Raw genomic sequence first — 27,650 nt, forward strand, 5'->3', positions numbered from 1 at the left:
TTGTTTGATGCTAAAGTGCTAAAGATATATATTAACCCTTTTTATCTCCAACAGCTAGCCCTCCATTACGTATCATTAGTCGGTGATTTCGTAGAAATGGTAAAAGCTGTAAGAGGACCAAAGTATGACGGGAAGTAATTCATAGGATAGTGAAGGAAAAACTAGGAGACAAACGATTGCATCCCAGACTTTGACTAACGTTATTATCCCAAACTTTTTATATAAAGCGGGTCCAGCCAAGTAGCCAACTATCTTCTCCAGCTAGCTATAAGGTTTGTAATTTATACCTCTTTGATTTTTTTTGCTAGAATATTAATTAATTAATGTTATTTTTTCTTACGGTTCTTTTTAATTGCGTACAATAGTTTTTAATTGATTCAGCTCAAAAAAAAAAGTTGTTGATTTTGTGTATGGATGCAATCGTTACACATGTTGGTCAAAAAAGTTGTTGGTCATGATTGTAGGTGAAAAAGAACAGTAGCATGGATGCTTTACTCTCGGATAGATGCATTGCAACTTCAGCAGCACCAACTTATCTTCCACCCCATCATTTTGAAGCCAAAAATTTCACTGGTGAAGTAATTAGAGAATATATTCCATCTCATTGATAGCGGCGTCGCTGCTAAATATAATCCGGTACATTTATATTAATCAATTAATTTGTAATTAATAAAAAAATACTATTTATATCATATTTACTAACCATTTATGTGATAAAAGTGGGATTTATCTAGGTAGACTGGTGGCCAAAGTTCTTGCATATTGGGCTTAGTCCCTCCATGCATGATACCAAAAAAGAAAAATAAATAAAAAGCATAGTGGTGGCCTGGTGGGCAAAAATATGATCTAGGATTCTAAATGGTATTCTTTACAGCTAATTTGATAGAATAGAATTAAAGTAGGAATCAATTTTTTTCTGTTTAAAGTACTTCACAAGTAAAGGAAATTAATTAGCAAGCCATACAAAAAGCAACACGTGTCCAACAAACCAACCAAAAAGAAAAATGAACCTAAAAATTAAAAGCATCTGAAATCCTAATATTGTCGTTTTCTTAATTTTTCTTTTCCAAGTTTTTCCCAAATCAAAATAAAGAGAGTTGAAACATATGGGTAGCGATGTGAATGATCAGCAGCACAACTTCTCAGCTGTTTGTGCTTTGTTTATTTGGTTTGATTCCTTGTTAATTAGTTGTTACCACCCTTACAAAAAGAGTAAGGTGTTAGATGTCCCAATTTTTTTATAGCATGATATATACCGCATCTCTAATAGAATAAAAAGACAAGTATTTTTTACCAAAATAAAAATAAAAAGACAAGTACACTTTTTTAAAAATCAATCTTGACACGAGTCCATAGAAAAAAAAAAATCCAAAAACGAAATGGTAAGTCATCACCTCCATAAAGCAAGGACAAATAATATTACTAAAGTTAGCTATAGTAAGCCACGTGGACTCGTCGGTAGCTTCCGTGATGAAAAAGCTTGCTAATTGTGGACTTGTTGGTAAGAGTCATCATACAAGTTGACCATGGCCATTAGCTGGAAATTTATGGTTTCCGGGTCTCTCAGACTAGAGTATAGTATCATGCATACAACGACCAAATGGTCAAATTTGCATGCGATATTGCCAACCGTTTTCAAGATCGAGTCACGTATATATATATCTACTTCTTAAGTCATCTTCAAACCCTTCTTTTCGATCTTAAAGTAACTTCCAATTTTATTGGTGAGGGCATTAACTATTACAGATAGCTAGCTTTTAGATAATATAACGTTAGTGGCCAGAAAAAAAAATATATATATAACGTTGCTTTCATAAGAAAGACATAGAAAAGAGCTTGAAAGGTAATAACACTGGCATATGCTTTACTTTTGATGAATAAATTTGTCTTATGCAAAATATATATCTCAAATCAAATATTAAAGGAAGTCTCACTAGCTAATATATCCTTATGATCAATATAAATACCCTCCCACAATGTATTTAATATTTTAGAACAGTTCAATATTGAAATTTTTTATTTTGTGGTTGGATACTTAAATATATACAATAGCAATTAGCAAATGTGTCACAATTGATAATTAAGAACCACAAACGTACTTTTATTTACCTCAAAAAAAAAAAACTACAAACTTTTATTTATGGGTCACAAGCAAAAAAAAAAAAGTGAAAGAATATTTACATCGCTCCCATTGATAACAAATATCACTCCCGGGATTTATTCGAACATAAAAAGAATTTAAAGAATTTACAACAACTTATAAGTATAAATACTCAAAATTATTAATACTAAAAAAGAGTCATGATGATCATCATGTTCACTCATCATGACTAGTCATGTATATATGTAGGGTAATATATCGATCAGTTGGATTTTTCTGCAGCATGTCCACGTCCACGGGGGGACCTTGCAAGGCGAAGCCATTTCTCTTCAGACAGTAGTTTTGCAAACCTGCACCAAATTATTACAATTAATGTTAATTTTATATGTCATCAAAACAATTAATTTTGTGGATGAATTCACAAATTAGCAAATTTAAAAATATATTGGCCGGTACCTTGTAAGAGCCTCTTCATTAGTCTCATGCTTAGTAGCCTCAACCTTGCCAGTCTCCAAATTAACCCTGGAAACTGGTTTTTTCAAAAGCCCTTCACCAACTTTCACAAGATCCTCCAAATTCTTCTCCGCGGCTATATCCACGGAAGACACTTGCCCAGTCAGCGTGTCATCCTGCATTTTTTCAATAATATATTCCCATCCAATTAAATTAATGAACAATTATACTCCGATTTTTTTTTTTTTTTTGCAATTAATTTTAATTGGACAAATACTATTCACACTCCCAGTTTATCATCCTCCACTCATTATTTTAATGCGGGCCTTTATTAATTAAATGAAGTTGTATACCTGTATTCGAAGGTAGTTTTTCTCAGAGTGAAGGGCTTGGAAAACCACAGAGAGGTGAAAGTCCACCATATCAGAACTTGCTTGACTGAAAACATCGATTATAGGGGTGGAGCCACCGCTGGTTAACCAGTCCAACAAACCCCATTTGGCTGCAGCTTGTGCATGGTATTTCATTTCGTCTTTTGCCGATCCAGTCCCTAATGATATCACCAGAAATCTTCCATAGTCCATGGGCTTTATTGGAAAGAAATCTGAACTCCCCTTGATTATTGTCTTTGTCACTTCACCAATGGCAACTAAAGTCTGCAAGGCCAGAAGGAAACTACTATTTAAGTCTTCATTAATGATTTAAATTCACAGTCTCTCACGATATAACAATTTGGGTGTTAGATCGTCTGATAAGCTAGAGAATATTGAACCGCTTTGATTATATATAATATGTACCGGATTATTTGCAGCCACGCCACCATCGATAAGGTTAAATTCTTTGACTTTTCCTTCGTGGTCCTTGGTTTCGAAATAATGAGCTGGGAGGTAAGTTGGTGCTGCTGAAGTTGCAATGCATATGTCTCTGAGTAAGGCATCGGAGCATGGGTTATGTTTCACCTGCAGGCATGCACATAAGATCAAAATCACATACTACTAAACATATACTGCAAAATTTAATTTCTTGTTTGTTTAAACATAAATAGTAAAAGAACATTAAACTCGAGAAAATGAGTTTCAAAGGGATTGATATATATATACATGAAGGTCATCAATTACCTCGAAGCTGGAAAAGATTGTTGGCTGGAGCTGTTTGATGTCAAATGTGGGAATGACAACGTTAGTTAATGTCTGGTGCAGCCTTATGTCGCCTAGTTTTTGCCCAACCACCTCATGTAGATACTTCCCGTCGTATTTTGGTCCTGTTAGAGCTTTGATAATCTTTGCAGCATGAGGAAAGAATGGAATGCTGTGGTGTAATTAGAACATTAATGCTAAAATTAGTACTACGAAGAAAATTAATTACAAAATCCAAATGGAGCAATATGTGTTAACTAATTATTAGTACTATGATTACGTTTTTTGGGGGAAGATTTTAGGGCAGTGAGTAAGGTAGAAGTCCTTAATGTCTTTGGCAGCAAACACCGGGCGGTTATTCTCATTTGGGGTTGCAAGCATGGCGGTCACAAGACCACCTGTGCTTGTCCCTGCAATAACATCAAAATAGTCCGCGAGTCTAGCATCCTCACCATCCAGCTTCTGCAATATCATGAGCAAAATTAAGTACATGACATGATAATATGATCTTTTAGCTAGCAACAATGTAACATGGAGTTAATGCAGCAAATTGCTAAATGGAAAATGAAAATTTTCTGTACAATATATAAAGTGCTTGATATTAATTGTACCTGAAGCTCAGATTCAAGGAAACCAAGGATGGTTCCTGGGATAAGCCCTCTAATTCCACCCCCATCAATGCTGAGAACAGTGATTAGGTTCCCATAGGTTGGGGCCTGTAGGGGTATACTTTTAATTCTTTCCATGAGACTTGATATATAAGTTTGAGCTGCAGCTGCTATAAGAGAGACAGAACAGGAGAGAAAGAGAGAGTCTGAACTTTAATTCGAAGAGGGTTTGCCGAAATAGCTAGAGGTTTTTGGTGAGTTTTCCCCTTTCAGAGAAATTAGGGGTATTTATAGACTCCTTCTACACTTATTTTCCAAGAATCAACCAAGTCATGGGATCCCTCATGCATGCACATGAACCCAAAAGTGAGATTGAATATATAAAAGTACAGTATCGTCAATGGATGTTGAATGGATTCAAAATTTTGACTCTGTTTTGGATATTGTTCAAGTTGGGCGGCATGTTTACTAAACATGGAAAAATTTCATATATATCTAGTCAAATTTACCATATACCCTCTTGGATGCTACAAAAAAAAATGTTCATAAAGTGGTCCCCTAGGCCATGGATAACATGTGTAGAATTGTAGGTGAGACTCCTTGAGACTTGTAGGTGACAATGTGTAACCTTAGTTGAGGCTAACAAGAGAGACGTACTATAGCTATGATCATTAGGCCAAGACCATATTGGTCATGAAATGTTGCCTACCCTCTAGCATGCAACCAAACTTTAGCTTAACTATTAATAAGTTGTGACTGCATACAATGAAGATATGCACATGATGATGAGATTCCCTTTCAATGATTCCTCCGCGTTATGATTTGATTCGTATAAGGCGGCGATCAACAATGGCAGCGAGCTAGCTTCATTGATTAATATCTTAGAAGGTCAATCTGGAGGCAACAAGTTGCCCTGCAGTGTGTGATTGATTTATTTTCCAACTGCAAAGTACTTGTAAGAAATCAAAATATTGAATGCTCTACCATTCAATTTTGCCTGCAGATAACTTCAACATGATGATAAACATCTGCTGCATATTTTAATCAAGTTCTATGGATATATGCATGTTTTCCATGTGCTATCGGCTAGGTATCTTATACTTCAATAACACAGTATTCATATATTGGATAAGATTAATAATGCATCTGTCAATAAAGAAACGGAAAACATGAGATGCCCATATGAAAATTGCTTTCCTACGTACATAATTATGTGCCCTGCAGTAACTTGGAGATATATATTGGCATCTCTTAGCTAAATGGAAGGAATTAACAACATTGATATGCCTAAAGTTAGCTCCATTAATCTAAAGTAAAAAGTAAAATACTATCCAACTAATATTGTCATAAATTTTCTGAGATACTGATTCAAGATAATTATGCATACATATACACAGATCATTAATTGTAGCAAACAACTTGTTCAATTGGTGGCAGCAACCTTCCTAAAATTTCTTACTTAGTCCTCAATTCCAAATTACATGTTGAGTGTGGTAGAAATTTCAAAGGTTCTTGCAGCACATATACATGTGTACTCATATACATAAGGCTCCGGCCTCTTTATATAGACACAGAGGCCGGAGCTGAAATACAATGCAATTATACATAAGAGTACTGATGCATAATATAGAAACATACTCATATACATAATACTAACTGATCATATAGTAATCTCTAAGACAGTTAATTATATGTAGGAGGTTGAGCTGGAGATAAACTTTAACTAGCCTCTGATGGTTTAAACCAATGAAAATTTATTAAATTTAATATTCTTCTTAAGTTTCTGTTGGCCGGGTATAGTAAATCAATAATTTCAGAGTTTTCTTGTAAGACCCATGCTAAGTACTGCTGATGGTGATTTAAATGGTACTCTTTGCAGCTAGGCACTTAATTGCTTTCTCATAGTACGTACTGTTATATTGATGTCATGCTTAGAAAAAATGAGTATGTATTACCCACCAGATATCGAGCACGCCTGGAATTTTGGAATTTACTCCATGCAGATATGTGTAGAATTAATTAGTTTAGTATAAGAATCGATCCCAAGTCCATCTTCAATGTTTTACTGATTAAAGAATTTTTCTTTGATCTGTTAATTAACTCTTTTTCTTTGTTCAAGTGATCAAGCAATTGAATTGGTAGTAAATTAGATTATTTTTATGCATATGAAGGGCACATTATTGTATTCATTAACAAAGAAAGGAAATGGGAAAAGGGTTCGGATATATTTTTCTTCTGCAGCTTCATGAAGGGTGCTTGATCAAGTGATCTGATCTTGATCGATCATGAGAGAGCATCCAGCTAGCTTAATTTTGGAACCTGCAGCTGCATGGCGCAGTTTAATTGGGTCAAAGAAAGCTTTTGCTTATATATATAACACATGATGCTACTCTCCATAACCATGTACAGAGCCGCCCATGTGAAACTATATAATATATATTTGTTCATATATGCATGCCATGGTAGATAGATGGTGGCCTTTCTTTTTCCCAATTAATTTGAGTGCATGCGAAGGTCGATCAATTGTGGATATCACTGTACAAACTAGTTTGTGGACTTGTTGGTAACAGTCATATTCTAACTTGACTGTTTAGAAAATAATTTAAATGAAGACTTTTTTTCAGAGTCTGACTGACCAAATGGTCAAATTCTTGACATCCGCGTTTCCAACAGTACATGTATCTGCATGCAGATATATATGCTTTATCAGCTAATCCATCATCACAGTATTAATTAAAATATGCAAATACCTAATTATTGAATAATTAAGCTCTTCAATTAGTTGTGTTTAATTTTCCTAACAAATTAAAAAGTACGTACCTCAAGGCTCAAGCAACAAATTCTGACTTACAAACAAGCAAAACAAACAAAGATCTTAAATTGAATATTGTAACAACATCATCATCGCTTCACCACCAAAGAAAACATCATTCATCTCTCAACATAATATAATTCGCCATTTATTCCAACCAGTTCTCAAAGAAACAGTAATAAAATTTAATGCATACTATAGACGAGAATTGGTGTATATATTATATAAAGAACTGGACCTGGAAACGATTTTTTGATTGGCATATATAAATACATATAGACAAAAATGTCTCTGTTTCACTGTTTTGATGGATCAATAGACAATATTATCAGAAAAAAACGAAAACTCTTTTATTAAATATGTGTGAGTCACAACCAGACAAATAGAACATATAAACAATATTTATGTACATTTGTTACATTGACATCCGGCCAACCTGGGATTTTTTATTTGAACATAAACAAAAGAATAGATACTAATTAAAGAACCAATTATGTTGTTGGTGCATGTGTGGATCATTGCCCCCATATGCACCTTCAACTTACAATAATGTATTAATACTTCAACTTGTACTAATTAAATTAAAGAATCATGTCTTGTCATATATGGCTAGCTAGCTAGGGCAAATATATCACTGCGTTCAGTTATGAAAATTTCCATGGGGCGACTTTGCAAGGCGAAGCCACTTCTCTTCAGACAGTAGTTTTGCAAACCTGCACCAAATTATTACAATGTTAACTATATATATATGCCATCAAAACAATAAATGTTGTTTTTGTTTTTCTTAGAGATGAATATTTCACAAAGCAAATTTTAATATTGGTACCTTGTAAGAGCCTCTTCATTAGTCTCATGGTTCGAAACTTCAAACCTGCCAGACTCTAAATTAACCCTGGAAACTGGTTTCTTCAATAGCCCTTCACCAACTTTCAGAAGATCATCCAAATTCTTATTTGTGGCTATATCCACAGATGCCACTTCCCCGCTTAGCGTGTCATCCTGAATTCGAAGGTAGTTTTTCTCAGAGTGAAGGGCTTGGAAAACCACAGAGAGGTTAAGGTCCACCATATCGGCACTTGCGTGACTGAAAACATTAATTATAGGGGTGGAACCACCACTGGTTAGCCAATCCAAGATGCCCCACTTGGCGGCCTTTCGTGCATTGTATTTCACTTCAGTTTTTGGCGAGCCAGTTCCTAATGATATCACCAGAAATCGTCCATAATCCATGGGTTTGATTGGGAAGAAGTCCGAACTCCCCTTGATTATTTCCTTTGTTACTTCACCAATAGCAACTAAAGTCTGCAAGGCCAAAAGTACTATTAGTTAAGTAATTATTTGCCTAAACATTTATGATATAGATTCACAGTCTGACAATTGAACAAGTTAGATGTTATATACCGGATTATTTGCAGCCACGCCACCATCTATAAGGTTAAATTCTCTAACTTTTCCTTCGTGGTCCTTGGTTTCGAAATAATGAGCTGGGAGATAAGTTGGTGCTGCTGAGGTTGCAATGCATATATCTGAGAGTAAGGCATCGAATGATGGCTTATTTTTCACCTGACCACCCAAGAAAGCACACATGCATATTAGAATTATATATATATGATCATGTACTACTGTAAAATTAAAATTAAACTCAGTGAAAAGTAGTGAATTTCAGAGAGAAGAAGGTGAAGTACCTCAAAGCTGGAGAAGATTGTTGGCTGGAGGTTCCTTATGTCAAATGTGGGAATGACAACATTAGTCAATGTCTGGTGCAGTCTTTTGTTACCTAGTTTTTCCCTAACCAAGCTATGTAGATACTTCCCATCGTATTTTGGTCCTGCTAGGGCTTTGATAATCTTCTTAACATGAGAAAACAATGGACAACTGCAGTTTGAATAACACATTTAAGCTAATATTAGTAACTATGAAATAAAAAAGTTTTATGTCCAAATTAAATGTAGCAACATATATATATGTTAATTTGAAAGTAACAAGTTTGACATTAATTAACATTACGTACGTCTTTTGGGGGAAGATTTTAGGGCATTGAGTAAGGTAGAAGTCCTTAATATCTTTGGCAGCAAACAGTGGGCGGTTATTCTCATCTGGGGTTGTGAGCATGGCAGTCACAAGACCACCTGTGCTTGTCCCTGAAATCACATCAAAATAGTCCGCGAGTCTTGCATCTTCACCATCCAGCTTCTGCAACATGATCAATAACATTATGGATTTAGTACTACATTTATCATATATTACAATATTAAATACGTACCTATATATATTAGCATGTGAAAGCTAGAGCATTCAACTCAAATTTAATTAGCAATGAATGGTGATCATGCCGAGAATTTTATGCATCGTTATGCAAGCCTTAGAATAAACAATAGGAGATTTCATATCCTCAACACTAGCTATATCCACCGGATACATTAAGTAGCAAGTACAAATTTATACTTTGAGAAATATGCACAAAAACCATATATGGTTTGGCACAACATTATTGTACGTAGCTACCTGAAGCTCAGATTCTAGGAAACCAAGGATGGTTCCTGGGATAAGACCTCTTATTCCACCTCCATCAATGCTTAGAACAGTGATTAGGTTTCCATAAGTTGGGGGCTGTAGGGGTATACTTTTGGTTCTTTCCATGCGACTGATTGAGAGTTTGATGAGCTGCAGGTATAAGCCTATATATAAGAGAGCTACAGAGAAGGAGAGAAAAAGAGTGTTTGAACTTTACAAGAGGCTTTAAGACAAAGCTAGAGTTCTTTGGTGAGTTCCTCTTTGAGAGAAGTGAGGGTATTTATAGACTCCTCCTATAAACTCGTTTTCAAAGAATATTTCAACCAAGTCATTGGATATCATGCCCCCCAACAAGTGATTGAACTAAAAGAGAATGTCAATGGTGTATCTGATTCAAATTTTTGACCCAGTTTGTATTTTCTTAATTGGATGTGGTTCAAGTTGGACCATGTTTATAGCAAGCAAGGGAATTATATATCATTATTAAAATGTTCATCATATCTTGTCTAACCTTGTCCTCTTGCTACAGCAGAGTGCTCATTGTCCCCCTAGGCCATGCATATATGGACAAGCATAGCGAGAATTCTAGACTTGTAGGTGAGACTTCATGAGAATTGTAGGTGAGAATGATTAGGTAAACCATTGAGGCTAGAAAATGTACAGGAGATTTAATTGTTAGGCCAAACCTTGTGCTCATGAAATTGCCTAACCTTTAAAGTAACCTCCATCAAGCAGCTAATGCCTTAGATTTAATTATTCAGATGAAGTTATGTTTGGCCAACATGCAATGAAGGCAACGATAAGGATTAATGCAAAATAAAAATATTAATTAAACTTTTAATTTGATTCGTAAAAGGCGGCGATTGATGATCAACGATGGCACAGTAGGCTTAAAATTGGTCAATCAGCAGGATAACTAGCCAAATTGATTATCTATATGTAAAGTGCAAAGTAGTTGTACGAAATCCAAAACCTGAATGGTCTACCATTCAATTATGCTGTCATGATGATAAAGAGATGGTAGATCAAGAAAATGTTCATAATTTAATCATATTCTATTGGCATACGTTTTTCCTGTAATCTGATTTAGGTTGGAAATTGTTGTCCCTCTGGGTTATGTTAATGTTACACTTCTATTACACGTACAGTAATGATTATTGATAACATCAAGACATCGATCATCTTCAGTTACACAGTACTATGTCAAAAAGGGAAAGGAAACACTTTGGTTCTTTTGTTTCATACATATACATCACAGCAAGGTTTCTTGTAAGCAAACAGATATAACTCAGAAAGCCCAGCTATAACCAACATTAACAGCAGGAAAGCTCAGCTACAACCAACATTAACAGCAGGAAAGCTCAGCTATAACCAACATCAACTCTTAGGTTTCAGCACCTAAGAGCGGACTCTACAAAAGCCTAGCTTCTAGATGGTGGCTGAAGCTGATCCTCCAGCTCAGCTCCTAACCAATTAGCTAATAGTTAATGTAGTTTTACTATATGATTCGGACTAATGATCTTATCCAAGTGTAACAGAATTGTAATCCCTGGCTTCTTAATTGTACTTGTCTTGAAAAACTCTTGCGTAATGAAGATTCTTTCTGCATCAATTCTCATTCAGACGTTTGTCCAATCTAAAGTGCAAGTAAATTATCCATTGCATGCATATGTGCAATTCATTATAATCATCTTGTTCAAAGAACCCTTCCTAAGAGGGGTTAATATATCTCTTAAAGGTTGTGGACTTAAAAAGTCCTCAACTCCAAATTACATGTTCGATCAGAAATAGAAACTTTCATAGTTGTTATAGTATATATATATATACTAGTTTAGTTAGTTGAATGAATTTTATAAGAAAAAAAAATTGAGGTGCAGACAATCACCATGCATAACTCTTTGAGGGATTAATTTCATCCATGAGAGAAAACGATTCAAAGAAGCAAAAATGTCATAAATACAGTATGTTGAAATGAGTCTGCAATATTGCTCCAACATCTAAATTCAGCAGGTAGACTGTTTACTATGCTGTAAGTTCCCTAATCTATTCTCCTGCTGGATGTCATGCTTAGGAAAAAATGAAAAATGCATACCACACAGTAATCGGTGGATCAAACTCTAGAATTCAGTTTAGTAAAGCATCCCTAGTCCATGATAGATGTTTGACAATTCTAGAGTTTTACTGATTAAAAAACCTTAAATTCTTTCTCTCTTTGTTCAAGTGATAAGGCAATTGAATTGGCAGCACCTGCTGGGGATGTTAATCACATGATGGTGACGTATCCCATTACGTTTGTGATACTTATAATCAAAACTTCAACTTTTGATTTTATACTCTTACGATTTTGAGCTGATCGAATAGTCCAATTAATTTATTGTAGTAGACTTGGCAGGGTAGGTGAAAAGCTTGTTTAACAAGACAGAGTTCAAGAGAGGTGAAATACTTCTGAAAAATATTATTGAAGTTACTCTGTTCTCCTACATAGATGGCAGCCATAGAATAAAATCATAAAGGCAAGTCTTGATTCTTGAACTGCAAATTGTCTTCAAAAGTTTGTAGAGTTCCAACAAGTGCCAGCCTATATATAAATGTTCACTGAAAATTAGGGTGTGAAAGGCATCATCATCATCATCATCATTATTATTTACTTTTCTTTTTGGCCAAACAATAAAAACTTTATAAGTTCCAACCATCCAACAAATTAACTTGTAACAGACAGAATCCAAAACCCTTTACCCTATGAAAGGGACGGGTAGTTTTAATATTATTGCCAGTACTTTTAGATTGAGACTTCAAATTTGTACTGTTTTCTAAATCTAGATACAAGGCTCAAGCTGTCAAGCAGATTTTATTACATTTATTTATTTCAGGCGGCTCATGCCTCCTTATTTTATTCATTCAACAAAGAAGAAGAAAAAGCAATAATTTCAAACTGCATCATTATTGATCATATCATTAATACTTAATTTGCTGCCGATTTCTGCCTTGATGAGGTTTCACGAAGGTGCTTCTCTTGAGAGAGCAGCTTTGCAAACCTGCATATGTTTTAAAAAAATTGTTCTTTGGTATAATACATGCATGCCACAAGCAGAGTTTTAATCAACAAGTTAGAATAGTTTCACACACCTTATAAGAGCCTGTTCGTTGGTCTCATGTTTTGATGGTGCAAAACTACCCGTCTCTAAATTCACTCTTGACACTGGTTTCTTCAACAACCCTTCTGCAATGCTTGCAAGATTTTCCAAATTCTCCTTGGTGGAAACATCAACAGAGGACACTTGCCCTTTCAATGTATCATCCTGCAAATTCCATTCCAAATTAGTCAACCTTAAGACATGTACATAACAAAATTAAAGCACCAATATAAGCATGAAAGGATGCACATGAACCTGAATTCGAAGGTAATTTTTTTCGCATTCGAAGGATTTGAAAACCACAGACATGTGAAGGTCCACTATGTCTCCACTTGCTTGAGTGAACACATCCACTAATGGGGTTGAATGGTCACTTAGTAACCACCCAAATACCCCCCATCTGGCTGCTTCATTTGCACTGTATTTCTCTTCAACTTTGACAGAACCTGTCCCCAATGACAGAACCAGCAGTCGACCATAATGGTCTGCTGCTTTTATAGAATTGAAATCTGGGCTCCCCCTGTGTACCTCTTTTGTCACTTCCCCAATAGCAATTAAAGTCTATGTGATCACATTCATAAGAATTGGGCATGCAAGGGTTTCTATCAGTGTTGTAGATTTGTAGGACCAAAACAAAAACACCCAAAAAGCTCAAAATCAAATTTATATTCACCGGATTGTTAGCTGCTACACCACCATCAACAAGATTGAATTTTTCCACATTTCCTGCAGAGTCTTTGGTTTCAAAGTAATGGGCAGGAAAATAAGTTGGGGCTGCCGAAGTTCCAATGCATATATCTGAGAGTAAGGCATTGAGGCTTGGCTTGCTCTTCACCTAAAGCATAAATTAATATACATGATGATGCGTACTATAATGCTAGCTTTTGTACTTCTAAGAAATTCCAAATTTGAAATCAATTAATTTGGATGAGCTTCAAAACCTGAAAGCTGGAGAAGATGGTGGGCTGGAGTCGCTTGATGTCAAAAGTTGGGATGACAACGTTGGTCAATGTTTGGTGACATCGTGTGTTTCCTAGTTTTTGCTTAAGGAGAGTCTGGAGATACTTGCCATCGTACCTTGGTCCAAACACAGCTTTGATCATTTTGGTAACATGAGCAAGTGGGCAACTGTGTTGCTTAAACAGAATGTAAAGGAATGTGTTAGTTAGACTAGCTTATAATCCTATAACCAACATTATACCATATTACCATGTGGTTAATTATTATATGTTTCTTCAATCCCAAAATGTTTGTACCACATTGGTCCTATGCTAGAGAGATCTTGTGCACGTGCATAATAAGTACTTCAAAGAATCCAATTATCAGTTTTTTTTTTTCTTTGTTAATGAGGAAAACTTCCACAGCCCACTTCATCATTGAGTATAAAGTCTTACGGCAAACTCACAAGCATTAGTTTGTGTGAGAAGTACTCATGTTGTTATATATGATATCAAAACCGCATCACAAGCTTATTTATCATGATTTAGTGTGTGATTGTGCGCTACAACCAAAAAAATACCTATTTAGTTATGGTTAAGTCCAATTAAGAATTGCCAAAAAAAAGAGTCTAATTAATAGTCTTTTTAGCTGAAGATTTTCCTTCTTGTTGCAATTAATACCATTACCTCATTTGAGGGAAAATTTTAGGACCATTTTCAAAATAGAAGGACTTGATATCTTTGGCAGCATACATAGGGCGACTGTTTTCATTGGGTGCAGTTAGCATGATGGTCAATAGACCACCTGTGCTTGTCCCTGCAATCACATCAAAGTAGTCTGCAACTCTTGCTTCCTCACCATCTAGTTTCTGCATGGAAACCAAGTATATATGATTCTCAATTCTCAAGTATATATATATATATAATTGGGTAAAGGCCATTAACCCAGTACAGTGCATGCCCTGCTGTATTTATTTTATTTAGACGTACAATATATAAAAATATAACCTGTAACTGAGACTCTAAGAAGCCAAGTATCACTCCTGGAATAATTCCTCTTATTCCACCTCCATCAATGCTGAGAATTGTAATGAAGTTTCCATGAGTAGGAGGTTTTACTTTTCTTTTTGTTCTTTCCATAAGGCAGGAAATGAAATGCGCGCAGATAGAGAGGTTAATCAGAATTAAGCTGTGGAAAAATATTGTTTGTTAGGGCATTTTATATAGACTCTGTGTAAAGGAATCAAGTATTTAGTGGGACTTATCATTAATTCTATGGACCCAAATTAATATAGTGGATTCTAGCAAGCTAGCTTGAAAATGGCATGCATGAATTCATGTTATGTACAATTACATCATTGACGACAACAACTCAAGAGTGGGCCATTTCCTAAAGATGAGTAGTGCTCTTGCTTTGAGAGAAAAGATGACACCTAATTAGACACACCCCATCCAAGAATTGTAGGTGAAACCATGAGAATTGTAGGCAGGAGAAACAATTTGGTGAAAGCCAAATTAAAACGTACACATCCAAAGTGGGAAATTAAGCATCATTCTGTCAGATAAATGGAATTCATGAATGGATCACCTTTTTTTTTTTTTTGGGGCCATTGTGAATGGATCACCTTAAACATGTCCATTTTGCTCGTGTAAACTGTACTGGTGTGTGGCATCTCAAATAAAATGAGGTACTTACTGCTTTTGAATCAGAAAAGAGTTAATCAGAAGGCCCGTGAGAAAAGCATTAATAACCATCTAATAAGCACACATACCAATGGCCAAAAAAAGCAAAAAAAAAGCACGCATACCAAAAGCATTTTTTTGGCCAAAGAAACGCCCATACCAAGGAGACCACATTAGCAGTCAAATTTGGGCCAGACGGGCCAGGCTCCAGCCCAGTTTTAATCCCATACCTGACAAGCCTTTCTTTCTTTTTTTGGTCGAACTTGACAATTTTTTTTTTTTTTTTTCGAGACTTCTATAAGTTCTATTTGAGTCGTTTAGTTTTATAATATATTAAATAAAGTCTTATGACTTTTAAAATTCTAACTAAAGTCTAATAATATTGTAACAATTCCATGTTACACAATACTGGTCTATTATTTTCTATTTTTTTCATATACCAAGCGCCGAGCGGTCGGTAATCATTTTTGATTATTCGGCAGTGCATTATTTATTCTTTGTCAAGTCCTGGTTTGTCAAAATCTCAGAGTTAAAACCTAATATGCAGTCTTCACAAATCTCATTCTATATCCTATGAAGATAAGAGGTTAACCCGTACCCTATACCCTCAAAAAATAAAAAAATAATGACATATTTCTTTGACAAGGCAATGATTAAAGGACTTCATTTAGAAAAAATAAGGGCTTTATTTGGAAAAAAAAAAAGTCATAAGGTTTTTTTCCAAATAAGAAATATTAGAAGGATTAAACTGTAATCGCCCAAAATCTCAAAATTAAAACCTAATATACAGTCTTCACAAATCTCATTCTATATCCTAGGAAGATAAGAGGTTAACCCGTACCCTATACCCTAAAAAAAAAAATAATGACATATTTCTTTGACAAGGCAATGATCAAAGGACTTTATTTTTAAAAAAATAAGGGTTTTATTTGGAAAAAAAAATCATAAGATTTTTTTGAAATGTTAGAAGGATTAAACTGTAATTTTCCCAAAAATTTTGGGTACAAAACCTGATAACCTTTCAAACAGTAGTGATGCATGTATCTGCAATTTGCATGCATATATATATTTATGCTTTAAATTAATTAGTTTTTGTTTAATTTTTCAAACAAATTGACAAACAATCAAACAAACAAAGCTCTCTTAAAGTTGACTATTGTAACAATTAATATATAATCATCAACTCCATCATCAAAGAAAAACTTTTATTGAATATGGATCACATGCAACCAAACAAATAGAAGAATGCATATTGTTACATCTGTGACATTGATATACATCTGTGACATTGATATAAACCCGAACATAAACAAAAGAACACTACAATAATCAAGTTTGGTGTGGATATTCATTTGCCTCCATGCACCTTCAACTGACAATGATTTATTACTATCAGTAGTGCTAAACATCCCACATTTTTATACCATAATTTTATACTACCTTATGTGGCAACTTACATGGCATTCATACATTGGATACTAAAAAATAAAAACAAAAATCCAAAAAGAAAAAGAAAAACCTTGTCCAGTAAAATAATGACACGTAAGATGATACAAAAATGTGGTATAAAAATATGGTACATATAGCATTATTCTTATTACTACTTCATCCTACTTGTATATATTCAATGATAGATCATGTATGTGATTTAGATTTTTGCCACAAACTTTTCTTTTATACTCATTTTAGGCCCATTGGACTAAGGTCATTGGGCTGGAACTAGACCCGTATTACGCCGACCAAATTTGGGCCAGGCAGGCCAGGTGTCAGCCCAGTTTTAATTCCACACCTTTACGTTTTTTCTTTTTTGGTCGAAATCCACACCTTTACTTGAGTGTATCAAATGCCTGTCCAAACTCGGTCCTAAACGGAAAGGTCCGCACACGGTAGTAGACCTGGCAAACGGGTCGTTTTTTGCGGGTTTGGGTCAAACACGACACGACCCGTTAAGCTTAACGGGTTAACACGACACGACCCGTTAAGCAACGGGTGACAAAAACCTCAACACGAACACGACACGAATTAAAACGGGTGAACACGACACGACCCGTTCAACCCGTTAAAAATTGCTATTTTTAAACACACTTATAATTAATATATATCTTACAATAAATCAGAAATTATAGCCTAAAATTCAATCCAAAGTTTCAAAATAAATAATAGGCTTAACAGCCCAAAATTCAAAACAAAGTTCCAAAATAAATAACAACCCAAACTTTAATACAAATTATACAATGTTCCAAATTTAAATACAATGTTCCAAAATTACAGCAAAAGAGAAAACAAACAAATAAATGAAATTATGAAATATTTGATGCCCATGAAGACTCAAAATGCTCTAGGCTTCCAGCCATAATATGAATATCTTTATTCTTCCAGACTTCCACACCAAGAACTTTTCTAATTCTTTCCTGAAAGAGAACACATATAAGATGAGATACAATACTTTTCAATTGCATCAATCATCAATAGAAATATTACAACCACAACAATAGAAATATAGGCTATACAACAGTAACAATAGAAATATTACAACTACAACAATAGAAATATAGGCTATACACTATACAGCAGTAACAGCACCTTTTATCAATCAATAGAAATGCTATTAGAGCATTGTCCAGATCTGGTTCCACAATCCTCATTAGTCAACTTGAAAACATCTTCAGTAAGTTGTTCCAAGTCAGCACATTCTTTATCTAAAACTAAGCATAAATAAAAAATCCAATTACAAATATTACTTTATGAGAATAAAAAAGAAACATACTAATATAATGATACATAAAATTTACCTCCCTTGCCAAAAATCCAATCTCGAGCACATAACAAAGCTTGAACAGTTTCAGGCAATAATGAACTACGATATTGATCTAGTACTCTACCACCAATACTAAAGGCTGATTCGGATGCAACAGTGGAAATAGGAATTGTTAGCACATCGCGAGCTAAATGAGAAAGAATAGGATAACGAAATTGCTCCATTTGCCACCAAGAAAGAACATCCAACTCTTGCTTTCTGTCTAGCCTTTCTTCATCAAAATACTTATCCAATTCAGTTTTTGTACTTGAAGCTACACCATTGTTATAACTATTATCAAAATCCTACAAAGGTTTATAAAAAACATGAAATTATCAAACAAGCACTTATAAAAAAAAGACAAACAATTATCAAACAAGCAATTATATAAAGAAAACAAGCAATTACCTCAAAAATGATGTCTCCATCTTCTGTGTGACTAGCTGTCTCATTCCTTGGACGATTTGAATTAACAAGATGAGGCAGATTTTGTACATACAAATCAAAAAGAGAAGACAATGTGTCACTAACACTTTTGAATTCATAAGAATCTTGACCATAAAGCTTGGTATAAGCCCATTCTACAAACTGCAATTTATAACGAGGATCCAAAATAATTGCAATTGCAAGAATAAAGCTGTAATCTGCCCAATACTTCTGAAACTTTAAGTTCATAGAAGTTCCCAGCCTTCTCATGAAATCATCCCTATCTTCCATGGCTGATTTAATACTGTGTTGGATTATGAACACTTTAGGGAAGAATAAATTTGATGTAGGGTACTTTGTTCCAGAAAATAAGCAAGTAACTTCATAAAAATACCCCAAAAATTTTGAAATCTTCCCTATTTTATCCCACTCTTCTGTAGAAGGGCAAAAAGTGAAACTTGAATCACTTAACCTTAGATTGATAAAAGCACGCTGATAAAAAAGTGCACTATCAAGCATGGTGTAGGTTGAGTTCCACCTAGTAGGCACATCTTGTCTTAAGCCTCTCCTATTACCTACTATCCCTACTTGTGCAACACAATCAAAGAACTTTTGTTTCCTCCCAGCTGAACCCTTTATATATTTGATGCACTCACGAATCTTTATCACAGAGGGATCAATTTCTTTTAGTCCCTCTTGAACAATCAAGTTTAAAATGTGAGCACAACAACGAACATGAAAGAATTTACCATTCATTAATAGTAGACCTCTAAAGTTCAATTGATTCTTCAAATGTTCAACAAAACAATCATTTGCAGAAGCATTATCCAAAGTAATAGAAAATAATTTCTTCTCAATCCCCCAATCAGTTAATAATGAATTAATTTTTTCACACAAAGCAACACCAGTATGTGGAGGGGGCATACAACAAAAGTTTAAAATCCTTTTATGCAATCTCCATTCTTGATCAACAAAGTGGGCTGTAAGAGTTAGGTACCCATCAGTGGTCACAGAGGTCCATAAATCAGATGTTAAGCAAATCTTTCCTGGAACCATACTTAACAAATTATCAAGTTTAAGTTTTTCCCTTTTGAACATCCTTAAAACACATGCCCTTACAGTATTTCTACAAGGCAGCTTGATATCAGGGGATATATATGCAAACAAAGCTCTAATGCCCTCATATTCAACAAAGCTAAAAGGCAAATCATGTTTGATAATTGCTTCTATCAATAAATCCCTAAATTTCTCATGCTCAAATTTTGGGGATCGCAATCCAGATTGTGATAGCATTAATTGCTGCAAATCACCATGTGTTTTCTTAGGACAATTTTTCATGTGACTCAACATATTACCCGTCCCACATTGACTATCACAGATATATATCACACCACATTGTCTACATTTAGCACGCTTCTTTTTATCTGGACTCATAGGCAATAGTTCAAACAAAGTCCAAGCAGGAGATCTTAATTTACGCTTACTTACTGCTATGCCTCTACCCCTTTTGTTTGTAGGGCTTGTATCTGTTGTTGTAGCATCTACATTTGTAGCACTTTCATCCACATTGTTTCTCATTGAAACTTCACCAGACTCCTCATCAATATTACTTGTGGGATTCATCTGCAATGAACATTTAATAGTTATATATAAAAACAAGAATATCAAGCTATGCAATATTACTCTTAAATCACAGCAAATGAACTCTGCTATAAAAAAAGCTAAGCATGAAAATATTTCACTTGATATATGAAAGTCTAACACACACATACAAATCACAATTCACAAATAGTCAAATACACAGTGATGTGAGATTACTTCATAACATATTTCACTTGGTTTAGCATAATAGAAAGGTGAGATTACTTCATAACTCATAGGTATTGATGTACTGGTTCGAAATACCTTTGACTCTTTGAGGGTTTGAGTCTTTGATTTGCAACGACAGAAATGAGAGACCAGATGATGTTGCTGAGAGCTTGAGGGATTGACTGAGACAAGAGGGAATCGATCAATCAAGAGTCGAGACTCCAGAGATCAGTGAGAGGCTGAAAGCTTGAGAGTTGAGAGATTGACTGAGAATCAAAAGGGGTTTCTGACTTATGATGTCGAGAGAGAGAGAGAGAGAGAGAGAGAGTTGCGTGACTAAGTGAGACAGTCACAGAGAGTGATTCTGGGTTTGAGGGTTTCTGCCTTCTGATTCTGGATTTGTCGAGATCGAGATCGAGAGTGAGACAGAGAGTGATTCTGGCCTGGGTTTGAGGGTTTCTGCCATCTGGTTCGCCGACGGCTCGACTTGCAGGCCTTCGACGGCTCGTTCTTCTTCTCCGAGTCTGTCACATCTAGGCTCCAGTCCAGACCTTCGACACCCGAAGCCTCCGATCCGAGCTCCAGTGAGAGACTAAGACTAAGAGCTTGGTGCTTGTACTGAGAAGTCTGAGAATGAGTGACAGTGAGAATGAATGAGACTGAGATTGTGATTTGTGAGAGAAAGATTGAGAGAGATTAGCTTTGGAGAGTGAGTGTGAGTCGAGGGGGGGGGGGAGGCGGCTGAGTGCTGAATGACAGAATGAGTGAATGAATTAGGTTTTCCAAAAGGCTGGAACTTAAGTTTTGTTAAGGGTCTAAATTTACCTAAATGCCCTTATTTTTAACGGGTCTAATGGGTTTCGCGGGTTGGCACTGACACGACCCGTTATCTTAACGGGTTGTTATCGGGTCAACACGTTTTTGATACGACCCGCTAACATCCAACCCAAACCCTCAAATTTACGGGTCGTTCCGGGTCGTGTTAACGGGTCGTGGGGTATTTTGCCAGGTCTACACGGTAGCATATCCCAAAAGAAATTCCTCGTTTATAGACCCTCCTTACCGTCTCCTAACTCCTTTTTTTATACTCACAGTTCCTGTATAAGTCGCGCAATTTCCTCCCGCCATGGAAATCCCTCGCAACTTCACTCTTTCTTTTCTTTTCCCCCAAACAAACATTTCCTAGAATTTTAAAAATGATTCTCCGTTTCTGTTACAGAACCCGCCGCTACTGCTATTACCTCTTCCCTCATCACCACCGTCATAATCATCATCATCATTACAATCCCAGCCGTTTATTCTCCTCTCCCGCTTCCAGAATCCCAATCGAGCCCCCAAACAATATCAAAAATTCCCAGCAAGTCCTACCGCCTCCAATTGTGCACCACCACTCTCTCTCTCCCATCCCTACCGCCTCTGTCTCTCGCAACACCGCCCTCGCCCTCTCCGCCACCGTCGTCTCCGCCCTAATCGCCTCCTACGCCGTCCTCGACCACAACAAGTCCTCATCCAACCCTCTTTACGAATCGTTCCGGAGGCTCCTCCACCACGCCAAGCAGACCGGCGTCGCGGCCTCCGTTCTCTGGCACTCCCTCAGCTCCGTCCTCTCCTCCGCCAACCACGAGGTCCGCTCCGGCTTCCAGCTCCGCGTCGCCGCGCTCCTCGCCGACATCGCCGCAGCCAATGCCGGTCGCAGGGCGGCCCTTGTTGGGGCCGGAGGCGGCGCCGTGGTTGATTGGCTACTTGAGTCGGTGGCGGCCCCCAGGGATGGGGCCGGGACCCAGGCCGAGTCGGCCAGAGCGCTCGCCTTCTTGATCGCCGACCCCAATGTCTCCGCCGCCGTGCTCGGCCGGCCTCGCGCTGTTCCCAATCTCTTGAAGTTCATTTTTTCGTGCCAGCCTCGGCGGTCCAAGAAGGTGAGCGTTCAAAGTTATGGACAATGTATTAGACAATCAGTTTTACTGAATTTGTGAGAGTTCAATTCTCGAAATTATGGAAAATTTGGGTTCTAATAGTAATTATTAATGTCATGTATAATGTCTTATGTTTCAGCATTCAAGACGTAGTTTAGTGGATGTTAATGATAATTTGAAAGGCAGGAGCATGCTTGTAGCTGCCATTATGGATATCGTTACATCCAACTGTGATAGTTTAGAAAAGGTGTCGTTTAAGCCATCCCTGCCAGGAAATGCTGAAATGCGGGATATAGCTGCTGCCATTCAAGTTATTGAAGAAGGTGGCATGCATTTGGATGAGTCCCATGAAAATGAAGATGAAAAAGATGGCGAAAGTGGAATTAAGGGGATTGGTATGAAAGTTCTTGGGGGCACTACAACAGTTTTAGGCTTATCAAGAACTATTGGACTTATGGAGTTGGGGAATTCTGATACAAGTGATGTGGAATCAGTAAGGCTTACTACCCAAAATCTTTCCCTGCAAAAGAAGCATGACAGTTCACTAGCACAAACCAATGTATCTTCTGCTGTTGTTCCTGGGCTCTGGGATGATTTGAATTGTCAGCATGTTGCTGTTCCTTTTGCTGCATGGGCATTGGCGAACTGGGCAATGGCATCGGATGTGAATAGATCACTCATACAGGAGTTGGACGCTGATGGGCATGCTGTCATGACTGCTTTAATCGCACCCGAGAGATCAGTAAAATGGCATGCCAGTTTGGTGGCTCGCATGCTATTAGAGGATCATAACCTACCCCTGAGTGATTCTGTTTCTGATTGGAGTTCCAGTCTTCTTTCCACTGTTTCTCAGGCGACTAAAAATGAAGATTTTCCTTTGGCTCAAGTGGCTTTGTCAGCATTATTGGTTTCTGTTGAGAGAAGCCCTGAAGCACAAAAGAAAGTGATGGAGAAGGGTCTTCATCTGATGAGAGACACTGCCAAGCGGACAATGAAGCACAAGCATGTCCAAGAAGCATTAGCAAGGGCATTAGAATTGCTTTGCACTGGGGACTTACATTTATCTCTTGAAGAGGGTCAAAAGTGGTCTGGTGTATTGCTTCCTTGGGTTTTTGGAAAATCTTCCTCTGACACTATACGCTCATCGGCAATAAAAATTCTTTCTCGCATTCTTGATGACTATGGACCACATTCCGTACCAATTTCTCAGGGATGGTTAGCTATTTTGCTTACTGAAATTTTGGGTAGCAAGGCATCATCAGTTAAAGGAACCACTCAACCTAAGTCTGACAAAGTGAAGGTCAGTATTCCTTTTATCCTTTCCTTATTTTGTTGTAATCTAATAATTTTGTATCCAATTTTTTTGTATACTTGCACTATTCCAAGCCTCATAACCTCTTGTGTAGCTATCTTTAGAATGTACATGTTGACCTTCATTTCTTTTCCTGTATTCATGAAGCTAAATAACTTTTGCAGACTCAAATTGATCAGTCAAACATTCTTTCCGCTGCACAGACTGCCAATCAGTTAGTTGCAGCTGTTGTTAATCTAGCAGGAAATCAACTAGGAACAACCATTGACTCTGTTGATACGTTTCCGCTAGCAGATCTTCTTTCCTTGGAACCTTTTTCTGGGCCATTCAAAACTCTAAAGAAAGATAGTGTGCCTAAGGTTGATGTGGCAGATTCTGCAATGGCAACCCTGAAGGGAATCAAAGCACTCACTGAAGTTTGTACTGATGATTCTTTGTGTCAGGAGAAAATAACTGATCTTGGGGTCTTATGTTTGTTGAGACGGTTGTTGTTACGTGACGATTATGAGAAACTTTCTGCGATAGAAGCGTATGATGCTTCTAAAACGCTTGAGGCACAAGAGCGAACCTCAAATATACATAGGGAATCATCTATTTCAGATAGTAATGACCCATCTAGCGTCCGAGTTCCACCTACAGCACACATCCGCAGGCATGCGGCCAGGCTCTTAACCATCCTATCGCTACTTCCAAAAGTTCAGAAAGTTATTCTAGCAGATGGAACTTGGTGTAAATGGCTTGAGGATTGTGCTAAGGGTAAGATCTCAGGTTGCAGTGATCTTAAAATACAAAGTTATGCTAGAGCAACTCTTCTAAATATATTTTGCAGTCGCCAAATTGATAGAGATTCTGAAAATGGTGGCGTTCCTGATGTTGGTATTGCAAACGGAAACAAAAATTGTCCCCGTTATGAAGACATGATATTTTTAATCAATCCTGAACGACCCCATTGGAAGTGTCCTGAACTAAATGATCAAGATACAGTTGAAAGGGATGCATCCTCTTTGGATGAGGCTAATTCCATTGACAGTGAGGACAGACCAGATCTTTCAATTGATGCTCACTTGTCCAGTTCTTCTGAGGATGCATCTCATAATGGCGCAAACACAAGGGAGCCTCTTCTGGATGTTGTTTTTGTTCATGGCCTTCGCGGGGGCCCTTATAAGACTTGGCGCATATCCGAGGACAAGTCATCCACTAAGTCTGGCTTGGTAGAGAAGATTGATCAGGAAGCAGGAAAGCTAGGAACATTCTGGCCTGGTGAATGGCTTTCAGCCGACTTCCCTCAAGCTCGTATCTTTACCCTTAGATACAAGGTTTGTTTTAGTGCTGATTGTTTTAAATGTTTTGCTCTTTTAAGAATTTAATGATTGGTTGCCTCTCCAAATGCTACACCCTATTGCTTGGAAGATCCTATAGATTTTATTTCTGATATAGGTCAATCCCCTCATTGGCATCTGACTCTTAGTTTAAATTTTTATGCAGACCAATCTAACACAATGGTCTGGCGCTAGCCTCCCCCTTCAGGTCAGTGATTTTGGTTGCAACTCATCTTTGAATCTCTAATTGGTATGTATTATTCACTTTTTTCAATTTTCACTTGTTTGTTGTTGGATTATGCAGGAAGTTAGCTCGATGTTATTAGAGAAGCTTGTTGCTGCAGGTATTGGGGATAGGCCTGTAGTTTTCGTGACTCATAGGTGCGTACAGTGCTGCTTATGTGTTTTGTCTGTGCATGAACATGTCAATGCTTTTGTCTGTCATTCTTAGTTTTCTCATAAATTAGTCGTCATAATATTTTTAGTATCGTAAGTGGTAATTGGTGTTTCATGTGTTTAGATGATGGTCCTCTATTCCATGAGTCTGTGGCATTTTCATTCTTCTTTTTGGGTGCTTGCCAGCAAGCCTTTGACTGATTTAAGGATGTCTGAGAGGTCTTGTGTGTTGTTATAAAGTAAGGTAGTTGTGCATGGTACACAGTCTCACAACCCAAGGATACAATTTCTCAGAAGTGTCTTCTCCCCCTCTCCAAATTTTTGTGCAGTAAATAGCACATTCTTTTTCTTTATTTTGGCATGCCCTACTCTATGCTTGGGCTTGCTTTCTGATAGGCATTGGCAGTTCAACCAGGTTTGGGGAATTTGACTGCCATTTGTTTTTTATTTAACATGCAATTGCTTTTCTTTCTAATAGCAATGAGTTTTATGAGTAGATTGATACTAGATGGGCAAAAATTGAGGAGGTATCTGGTTTTTGTAATTTGTAGTTAAGTATGGGAGGACACATGATTAGAAGTCTGTTATTCTTTGGTTCACAGCATATTTTTATTGCTAAGTTTTTATATGAATTTATTTTATAGATAGTTTCCTATGTTAGTGCACTAATGTACTGGCTTCCACTTCTTTGCAGCATGGGAGGGCTGGTTGTCAAGCAGATGCTGCACAAAGCAAAATCAGATAATATCGATAACCTTGTAAACAACACCATTGGAGTTGTATGTGCCACTCAATAATTAAATATTAATCTTACAATGCGGTTCTTCTATCTCTTGTTTATTATCATTTCTATATGATAACTCCAGTGTTTTGTGTTGGTTTCAGGTTTTCTATAGCTGCCCGCATTTCGGAAGCAAACTTGCAGACATGCCTTGGAGGATGGGACTGGTGTTTCGCCCAGCCCCAAGTGTTAGTATATGATCTTTACAACCAAGATGTTTTCTTTCCTGTAGTACCAAAATGTTGGTTGTCAATGTTACAGGCAGCAGCTCTTAGTTCATTGATGTTAATGGAATTACTTCTTGATGTTTCTTAGATAGGGGAGCTAAGGAGTGGATCTCCAAGATTGATAGAGCTCAATGACTATATGCGTCACCGTCACAAGAAGAGACTGCTTGAAGTCCTCAGTTTCTGTGAGGTAGTCTAGAGTAGTGTGTCTGTGCTTCTATGTGTCTTTGTGGGCTTGATAATTAGGTAGTGACTGTTTTTGCAGACAAAGGTAACTCCAATTGTTGAAGGTTATGGAGGATGGGCCTTCCGGATGGAAATAGTACCAATTGAATCAGCATATCCGGGATTTGGTGAACTCGTTGTAAGTATGCCTATGGATAAATATAAATCACTTAATAAAAAAAAGGTCATTTTCGACTTTAATTTCATAAGTTTGGAACAGGTATTGGACTCAACAGATCATATAAATTCGTGCAAACCCCTCAGCCGCACTGATCCCTCGTATACTCAGACATTAGAGTTCTTGCGGAAGCTGAAAACCAGCTCCAAAATGAAGAGACAAAAGTGTGAAGAAACCATGCCTCAGAAATCATGTTCTTGAATCTCACCCAAATCTCAAGAACCATTTATCCAAATGGGTTTGGTAACACCTGAATGGAAGTGGAGCCAAAAGCATATCTTTGGCTCATCAGAGCTAAGTCCATCTGGTAATCCGCTTTTCTGAATTAGCAGACTTGTTAATTACCATCCAACAGAAACGCGGCAGATTCTTTTGTACATTCTGCGCCCTCAGAATTGTAGTCAGTCAATCTTCATTCTTCACCATTATTCTTTGTCCTATCACCTATGGTTAACATTGTTGTAATTTTGTAGAGTACCTTTCTCATAAAGGCGTTGTGTATACTCCATACTGTACTAGTGATTAGTGAAGGCTATATATGAAAGAAGGCCAAAAATACCTGTTTTGTTCTTATAATAACCTAAAAATTATTATCCTTTTACTGACCATCTTTTTCATTTATTTAAATTGTTTAATGCTGTATACTAATACTGCACATCATTTATGAGCCCATTTTTACTAATGTGCCACCTGTATTACAAGGTAACCATGGTTAAAATCTATAATAAATGCATTTAGATACCAATTATCGTACATAAATTATCTTTAATAAAAAAGAAAAAACCAACCCACCCAACCCAACAACCCCACCTCACCCTTCCTCACCACCACCGGCCGGTACGACACTGGTGGTGCCCAACGCCAGTGTCTGGGCACCGTCACCACTGC

At 36.9% G+C, this 27,650-nt stretch overlaps 5 protein-coding genes across 6 annotated transcripts; 1 reads left to right on the forward strand and 4 right to left on the reverse strand.

Annotated features, from left to right (window-relative positions):
* Window positions 1-2,080: 2,080 nt before the first annotated feature.
* Window positions 2,081-4,738, reverse strand: LOC147278798 (patatin-like protein 2). The gene is made up of 7 exons (XM_086249782.1): window positions 4,302-4,738; window positions 3,971-4,152; window positions 3,673-3,862; window positions 3,352-3,513; window positions 2,908-3,210; window positions 2,558-2,730; window positions 2,081-2,451 (listed from the first exon to the last, which is right to left on the reverse strand). The coding sequence occupies exons 1-7, from the start codon at window positions 4,434-4,436 to the stop codon at window positions 2,364-2,366; spliced, it is 1,233 nt and encodes a 410-aa protein (XP_086105908.1). The 5' UTR covers window positions 4,437-4,738; the 3' UTR covers window positions 2,081-2,363.
* A 2,747-nt stretch (window positions 4,739-7,485) lies between these two features.
* Window positions 7,486-9,848, reverse strand: LOC147278799 (patatin-like protein 2). The gene is made up of 6 exons (XM_086249653.1): window positions 9,616-9,848; window positions 9,122-9,303; window positions 8,796-8,985; window positions 8,512-8,673; window positions 7,937-8,412; window positions 7,486-7,823 (listed from the first exon to the last, which is right to left on the reverse strand). The coding sequence occupies exons 1-6, from the start codon at window positions 9,748-9,750 to the stop codon at window positions 7,751-7,753; spliced, it is 1,218 nt and encodes a 405-aa protein (XP_086105779.1). The 5' UTR covers window positions 9,751-9,848; the 3' UTR covers window positions 7,486-7,750.
* A 2,207-nt stretch (window positions 9,849-12,055) lies between these two features.
* Window positions 12,056-14,871, reverse strand: LOC147278800 (patatin-like protein 2). 2 transcript variants are annotated; one of them, XM_086249529.1, is made up of 7 exons: window positions 14,705-14,871; window positions 14,384-14,565; window positions 13,700-13,886; window positions 13,432-13,593; window positions 13,014-13,319; window positions 12,751-12,923; window positions 12,056-12,202 (listed from the first exon to the last, which is right to left on the reverse strand). In XM_086249529.1, exons 1-7 carry the CDS (start codon window positions 14,834-14,836, stop codon window positions 12,130-12,132), a joined length of 1,215 nt encoding a protein of 404 aa, XP_086105655.1. In that variant the 5' UTR covers window positions 14,837-14,871; the 3' UTR covers window positions 12,056-12,129. The 2 variants fall into 2 exon arrangements, with proteins under 2 accessions (XP_086105655.1, XP_086105654.1); XM_086249528.1 differs by lacking the exon at window positions 12,056-12,202 and adding an exon at window positions 12,339-12,659.
* Window positions 14,872-17,968: 3,097 nt separating this feature from the next.
* On the reverse strand, window positions 17,969-19,526 carry LOC147278801 (zinc finger BED domain-containing protein RICESLEEPER 2-like). Its single transcript, XM_086250248.1, has 3 exons — window positions 18,585-19,526; window positions 18,172-18,481; window positions 17,969-18,078 (listed from the first exon to the last, which is right to left on the reverse strand). The coding sequence occupies exons 1-3, from the start codon at window positions 19,524-19,526 to the stop codon at window positions 17,969-17,971; spliced, it is 1,362 nt and encodes a 453-aa protein (XP_086106374.1).
* Window positions 19,527-21,480: 1,954 nt separating this feature from the next.
* On the forward strand, window positions 21,481-27,358 carry LOC147278802 (alpha/beta-Hydrolases superfamily protein). Its single transcript, XM_086249527.1, has 10 exons — window positions 21,481-22,327; window positions 22,464-23,624; window positions 23,801-24,952; window positions 25,122-25,163; window positions 25,260-25,336; window positions 26,046-26,130; window positions 26,237-26,320; window positions 26,448-26,549; window positions 26,625-26,723; window positions 26,805-27,358. The coding sequence occupies exons 1-10, from the start codon at window positions 21,608-21,610 to the stop codon at window positions 26,961-26,963; spliced, it is 3,681 nt and encodes a 1,226-aa protein (XP_086105653.1). The 5' UTR covers window positions 21,481-21,607; the 3' UTR covers window positions 26,964-27,358.
* The last annotated feature ends 292 nt before the right edge of the window (window positions 27,359-27,650 follow it).

The sequence above is a fragment of the Dryas octopetala genome, chromosome 7 (assembly GCF_963921425.1).
Source record: "Dryas octopetala chromosome 7, drDryOcto1.1, whole genome shotgun sequence".
NCBI lineage: Eukaryota > Viridiplantae > Streptophyta > Magnoliopsida > Rosales > Rosaceae > Dryas > Dryas octopetala.

Bases quoted from the DNA above. Each gene is read 5' to 3' on its own strand.
- LOC147278798 (XM_086249782.1), bottom strand. From the start codon at position 4,436: ATGGAAAGAATTAAAAGTATACCCCTACAGGCCCCAACCTATGGGAAC. The intron at 3,863-3,970 runs GTAATCATAGTA...ATTACACCACAG, and splicing joins AAAATCTTCCCCCAAAAAAC to CATTCCATTCTTTCCTCATG. The intron at 2,452-2,557 runs GTACCGGCCAAT...AATTTGGTGCAG, and splicing joins AATGAAGAGGCTCTTACAAG to GTTTGCAAAACTACTGTCTG.
- LOC147278799 (XM_086249653.1), bottom strand. From the start codon at position 9,750: ATGGAAAGAACCAAAAGTATACCCCTACAGCCCCCAACTTATGGAAAC. The intron at 8,986-9,121 runs GTACGTAATGTT...TTCAAACTGCAG, and splicing joins AAAATCTTCCCCCAAAAGAC to TTGTCCATTGTTTTCTCATG. The intron at 8,413-8,511 runs GTATATAACATC...TTGGCCTTGCAG, and splicing joins GCGTGGCTGCAAATAATCCG to ACTTTAGTTGCTATTGGTGA.
- LOC147278800 (XM_086249529.1), bottom strand. From the start codon at position 14,836: ATGGAAAGAACAAAAAGAAAAGTAAAACCTCCTACTCATGGAAACTTC. The intron at 13,594-13,699 runs GTTTTGAAGCTC...TTTATGCTTTAG, and splicing joins CCATCTTCTCCAGCTTTCAG to GTGAAGAGCAAGCCAAGCCT. The intron at 12,924-13,013 runs GTTCATGTGCAT...TGGAATTTGCAG, and splicing joins AAAATTACCTTCGAATTCAG to GATGATACATTGAAAGGGCA.
- LOC147278801 (XM_086250248.1), bottom strand. From the start codon at position 19,526: ATGCCCCCTCCACATACTGGTGTTGCTTTGTGTGAAAAAATTAATTCA. The intron at 18,482-18,584 runs GTAATTGCTTGT...AAACCTTTGTAG, and splicing joins ATGGAGACATCATTTTTGAG to GATTTTGATAATAGTTATAA. The intron at 18,079-18,171 runs GTAAATTTTATG...GCTTAGTTTTAG, and splicing joins TTGGATTTTTGGCAAGGGAG to ATAAAGAATGTGCTGACTTG.
- LOC147278802 (XM_086249527.1), top strand. From the start codon at position 21,608: ATGATTCTCCGTTTCTGTTACAGAACCCGCCGCTACTGCTATTACCTC. The intron at 25,337-26,045 runs GTGCGTACAGTG...ACTTCTTTGCAG, and splicing joins GTAGTTTTCGTGACTCATAG to CATGGGAGGGCTGGTTGTCA. The intron at 26,321-26,447 runs GTTAGTATATGA...GATGTTTCTTAG, and splicing joins TGTTTCGCCCAGCCCCAAGT to ATAGGGGAGCTAAGGAGTGG.